Consider the following 6,045-nt stretch of genomic DNA (forward strand, 5'->3'; position numbering starts at 1 on the left):
TGAATATCTTGAGTTTTATTAAACATACATAATTAAAAATTTGCAGGTTTGTATAATATTCCAATGTAAACATATGATGAAAATTTTGTTCCATTATCAAACTTATTTCAAAAGTTATATTAATTTAAAATTTTAACTTAAGTCTATTCTCAGTTTATGGTCTTGGGGCCTGAATTGTATACTTTTTCTTTCAGTGACCTTAGTCTAAATGACATTGATTCAATGTCAGAACACACCCTCAGGTTTTATGCAAGCACTGTGTCAAATCTGGCTTCTAATATTTCTCCATCTGCAAGATATGGTCCAGACAGGAATTGTAAATTCTGAGCAAACTTGAACTTGTTTGGCAGAATGATGTCATTTTCTTTTCACCAAGTCATTTTAACAAATGTGAGTCTCCTTTATCCCCTAGAGCTTTGGCCAAAGTAGAAGTAAATCTGTGTTAAAAAACTGAAATTGATTATCTTTTTCTTCAAAATATGAAATTTAAAATCTACTGAATCCAAACAAATGATAAAATAAAGTCAATTCTACATGTATATCTAAATATAACTCATCCTAAAGTTCATATATGTAAAACCAAGTTGGAAAATAAAATGTCAATTTGCATGGCAAATCTTTTAATCATTTCAATTTTTTGTTTTTCAGTGTGTATTCATATTGTCTGCCTCTAGCACTAATGTTTTCCACGTGTATGGTTTCAGGGTCAATAACAGCCAGTGAAACTCTCTTAGGGAAGTAGTTTCCTTTGTACTGCCTTTGAGCAGGGCTTATTAGATGGCGTAAATGATACCAGGTCTACATCTTTATCTTCTACTTCTCGAATAAGTTTCTCCTCTCTGAAATAATTAAAACATACTGTACATATTTAAAATAATGATGCAAAATGTTAGATATCAAATCATTCTTGAATGCTGGGATGGAAAGGGTGCATTTATTCTTCAGAAAGCACATTTAAATAAATTCTAATATAGAAATCATGCTGTTTGTCTGTCCTAACATCAAAAGTTTTATTTGTTATTACTGGTTTCTTGAGACTCTCAAGTCTTAAGTATCTTTCAACATGTATATTCACTATATAAGAGATGGATAGAAGAGGACAGGTACAGTTTTGGGGGGTCAGTTGATCACAGTTTAGGATAATTTTTGTGGTACAAATCAGGTGTTTATCTGATGCATTCAGCAACAATTCAGATATTTTTAAACCTACAGACATATTTTGCTTATAGCAAATTGACAGTTGTGTCAAAATACTTTGTACAGAATATATACTTAAACCAAAATTCCTCATGTTGGTCCACAGAGAAAGGATTGTGTAAAGAATCCTTCCATTAATTTTGATGTCACTTGAACAAGTTATTGGCCAACTAATAATGCCATTACATATGAAAGTGATGAAATGGGTATTTTTAAACCCTAAAATCTACTTGGGCACACAATGGTAAAATATTTGGAGGTCATTCAGTCAACATCAGAATTATACATTTTCCCATGAACATACTGTGTGCAACATAAATTATTTGAACACACATACTTTGTATTCTTAACTTTTGCTAAAAGTTCAAGGTTTAAATAAAACAAAAGACTCATGGGTCACAATGCTCACCTGAGTCACTATGACCTTATTGTTCTTTATCAACAGATTCTCCCCCCTATATACATGATTTTCTGTGTGGCCAAATAAAAAAATATGTGTGGTTCCGGTTACCCGACCTTCCCTATTTTATACCCCCGACCTTAAACTTTTTTTTTGGCAATTTTCATATTTTTTCCGGAATTTTCCCCGATTTCCATCAATGGCTTCGATTTAAGTTTTAGTTTCAGCAATGACGACCTCCTTACAAAACATAGTGCAAGTGTTTAATAGTATTAAGTCCAAAGCAAGCTAGCATGAAGGTGTCCCCTACCAATATTGACTAGTATATTATCACATCACATCTAAATGCCATTTGCAAAGCAGTGATAGGTATTATTTAGAAAAATTAAGAAAATCATTTTGTTAAAAAAAAAAAAAAATTCCCTACCTACCTACCCTAATTTTTATGGAAGTGTAACCGGAACCACACATATTTTTTTGTTTGGCCTGTAAAACTTTGATTGTACATTGTGGCTCCACCCTATCCCCAGGGGTCATAGTTTGAACAAATCAAATCTTCACTGCCAAAGGGTGCTTCCATATGACATGGATCTGCTGTTCTTGAGAAGATTTTTAGAAATTGTTTCCTATATATTCCTATGATAAACTATGATTGTCCATTTTTGTCCCACCCTTCAGGGAACATATTGTAATTTGAACACATTTGAATCTACCCTACCCAAGGACGCTTCCATATCAATATGACCAATCGTGATTTTGCTGTTCTTGAGAAGATTTTTACAGATCTTTTCCAATATATTCCTATGTAAAAATTTGATTCCCTGTTGTGGCCCCATCCTAGCCCCAGGGGGCTATAATGATTTGAACAAAGTTGATTCTAAACTAGGTAATGAAGCTTTCACATTAGTTTGATCTTTTCTGGCCCAGTGGGACTTGAGAAGATTTTTTAAACAATGATACATTTTCACTAATTCTTAATTATCTCTCCTTGACAGAGGGTTTTGTCCTTCATTTGAAGAAATTTAAATTCCCTTCATGCAAGGATGCTTTGTGGCAAGTTTGGTTGAAATTGGTCTAGTGGTTCTTCAGAAGAAGTCAAAAATGTGAAAAGTTTATGAAGTAGTGACAACCACAATGCCAACAATGATGACAATGGACAAAAATTCTTATCAGAAAAGCTCACTTCAGCCCTTGGCAGGTGAGCTAAAAATGACTAGTTTTCTTTCCAGATTTAAATCATTTGTCTGCGACTGAACCTTTCTGAGACACTATCAAAGGAAACCCCTAGTTCAACTTTTGCCACAAAATGTCAACATCAAAACCACTCATTTTCTAATTGTTCATGCTGTATAAATGGCTTTCTTGTTTTTAACTAATTACAATGGATAAACAGAGATATTCAATATCAAGAATCTATTTTTAAGCAAACTTTGCAGTTAAAATTACCTTTTGTTAAATGCAAACTTGGAGAAAAGGTCTTTGATACTCTGTTGTTTGTTATCTGCTGTTATTGTGCCTTTTCTGTTTTTAGACAGCCCACTTGCTCTACACCGTGACTTTACAGAGCCTAAATATAAAAATAAAATGAAACAAATGTAGACACTTTGTTTTGACATGATAATTGTAATATTTTTCTTTTGACTTTGACATCTGCACCAACACTTAAAATCAGTGTGTCACTAAGATGAATCAACAACTTTGTGATGCCAGCAATTAGAATTTTGTATATTGTACACCAACTTTTATTCATGTGCGAGAAATATCCTCGAGTTTCGCGGCCTACTTTCTCTCACAAATATTAATCACTGTGAACCATTTATTTTGCTTTGTATTTGTAGAGAATGTTTCCTAAGTCACGAAAATTTATCATCACGGATTGATTTCAACCTGACGAATTGCGAATAAACAATGACCCGAATAATAGTTGGTTTACAGTATTCATCTTTTGCTTTAAAGTGGAAAACATTTCTAATCATAAGCTTAAAATCTGAATTGTTGACTAAGAGAATCATGTGATTTTAAGCTCGTCTCAGCGAAGTTGGGGGGGAGCTTATGTAATACCCTCGGCTTCTTCGTCCCAGGTTAAAGTTTTTAGAGCAATATTTTTCAAGTACTTCTAGGCCCTATATTAATCAGAGATGTATGGAAGATGCTTCTAGTATGTTTCATTGTACTAGTCAAGGATTCAGATGCTGCAATTTCAGCTGAAGAATGACTAGAACAATATTTTTAGAGCAGGCTAAAGTTTTTGGAGCAGGTCCATGACCAAGAAACAATAAGGCCTACCTGAAGCAAACTTGCATGGAAAATGCATCAAGGGATGCACACTACCAGAGTTACTTCAGGTGCTGGACTTGACCTACATTTTCTAGATGAGTGACCAAGTTAAAGTTTTTGGAGCAGGTCTATTACCAAGAAACTATAAGGCCCATCTAAATCTAACTTGAATGGATAATGCATCTAGGGATGAACACTCTCAAGATTTGACTTACATTTTCTAAATGAGTGACTTGTTTCAAGTTTTCAGACAAGTCCATTCCCAAGTAACTGCAAGCCTATCACAGACTTGTCGAAATCCGTCGGTCCTGTCGGCAAGGCTGGTAAAAATTTGTCTGGACCGACAAGTATTAAGAAAACGTCGGTCCATATGACCGTTTGAAAAAATCCAGCGTGATGCAAATTTAATAAAGGTCGGGATGCGCAGTTGAAGGTCACAAACACAGAAAAAATGGCAGCGTACGCAGCGTGTTGACGATATCCAATTAAATTTGTTATAGCAAAGTCATAAAACATGTCATTTATGTCTTTTATTAAAGACTTGTAATATTTTAGGCTATTGAAAATAACCCAGGGCATTTTGGTGCTGTTATTCATATGACTTTCACAGCGACAAAATAAGGTACATGTATCTGGTCTGACAAAACTTTGACTGGTCCGACAGAACATTTGACTTTGTCAGACCAAATGTCTGACAATGATTTAAAAATTTCGACAAGTCTGCTATCAGACCAAAATTGCATAAATGTTTCATCTAGGAATGCACACTACTAGATTATTAATTAAGTGTGCGATTTTGCCTTTCTTAAAGACAACATTCATTGAGGTGGGCTCTGTAATCTCTGATTAACTATGTTTCTCTGACCTGAGAAAAGCAGTATGAGTAAATTCAAATATGGTACTGTAAGCCAACTTTTACTCTCACTTGAGGAATTTCCACAATAAACACTTTTGTTTCTTACCTATACTTGACTTTTCCTTTGTTTCCTGTAAATAAAACAAGCATAAATTTATATTTCCACAATTTATTGATAACGTGTTTAAAAAGAGAAACTTAGCATGATGAATTTGAAGGGACCTCTGGATTTACATTGCTTAATTGCTAAAATTGAAAATTGGTTTGATAAAAATAATGTACATGTACTTCAATTTTTTTTTCATCTGAAAATGATTTACATTTTTAAGACTGCCAAGTTTGTAAAGAAATTCACAAAAATGTATTGGTAAACCCTGTTCACACCGAAAGATTGCTATATTAAAGCAAAGTTATATCTGAAGCATGAAATTAAGGAAACAAGAGACTTATAGCCACAAAGCTCACAAGAGTCACAATTCTCTCCCTGACAAATGATTTTGTACATGTAAATAAATGAAACCTCTTTTTGTCAACTCTAAATTCAAAGTCGATTTACCTTGCTCTCTTGGGAAGATTTATAAAGTTTTTCTTGTACAAAGCATACTCCTATGTTAAATTGATACCTTCTATTTATGTGGCCCCATCTTTATTGATGGGGCAATGATTTAACAAATTTAACAAATGTTCTGCATTATTCATTATCTTCCCTTGAAAATTGCCCCTTCTCAATCATTTCTTAAGTACTTTAATTTAAAATTCTTACTTTTCAATTTACAGGAAAAATACGGATTGTCCGTATTGCTTTTAAACTTTAAGTTCTGTAAACCTTTTTAAATTTTTTTGGCTGCATATACAAACATCTAAAATACTTAAATAAAGTTTAGGTAAGAATTATGGGGAATTAATGTGTAAATCTGTGTTTTTCATAACATTTATCAATGTGTTAGTTAATTCAAAAATAATAATACATGTAATAATAAACCTACCCACCTTGAAAAATATGGGTTGAAGTAAATCAAACAAAAAACAAGAGGCCCAACGGCCTTGAATTGCTCTTCTGATAAACTGTACAACCTATCACTTCTATTTAAGTCTCTAAGTATCCTGTATATTTAGATAAAGCCTTGAAATTCCAAAGGTAGGTCATCATGACCTACATTTTAGATGAAACACTCTGAGAACCCAAGATGATTCTAAGCCAATTAGTACCTGAGAGTAGGTCATGGTGACCTTCTTATCACTTGTCATTCTCTGAGGACCCAAGATGCATCAAATAAGTTTGATGATTCTAAGCCAATTAGTACCTGAAATATTT

At 33.4% G+C, this 6,045-nt stretch overlaps 1 protein-coding gene across 1 annotated transcript in view; it reads right to left on the reverse strand.

The window, feature by feature from the left end:
- Nucleotides 1-523: 523 nt before the first annotated feature.
- LOC133182539 (exonuclease 1-like) overlaps nt 524-6,045 on the reverse strand; it is a 17,915-nt gene continuing 12,393 nt past the window's right edge. The window contains exons 12-15 of the mRNA XM_061317387.1: nt 5,196-5,214; nt 4,837-4,861; nt 3,044-3,164; nt 524-839 (exon numbers count right to left, since the gene is read on the reverse strand). Coding sequence (XP_061173371.1) covers nt 731-839; nt 3,044-3,164; nt 4,837-4,861; nt 5,196-5,214 — 274 coding nt within the window. The 3' untranslated portion in view covers nt 524-730. The remainder of the gene's footprint in view (nt 840-3,043; nt 3,165-4,836; nt 4,862-5,195; nt 5,215-6,045) is intronic.

This window comes from Saccostrea echinata, unplaced genomic scaffold (genome assembly GCF_033153115.1).
Source record: "Saccostrea echinata isolate AGI-Se365-2 ecotype Australia unplaced genomic scaffold, CSIRO_AGI_Sech_v1 ptg000009l, whole genome shotgun sequence".
Lineage (NCBI taxonomy): Eukaryota > Metazoa > Mollusca > Bivalvia > Ostreida > Ostreidae > Saccostrea > Saccostrea echinata.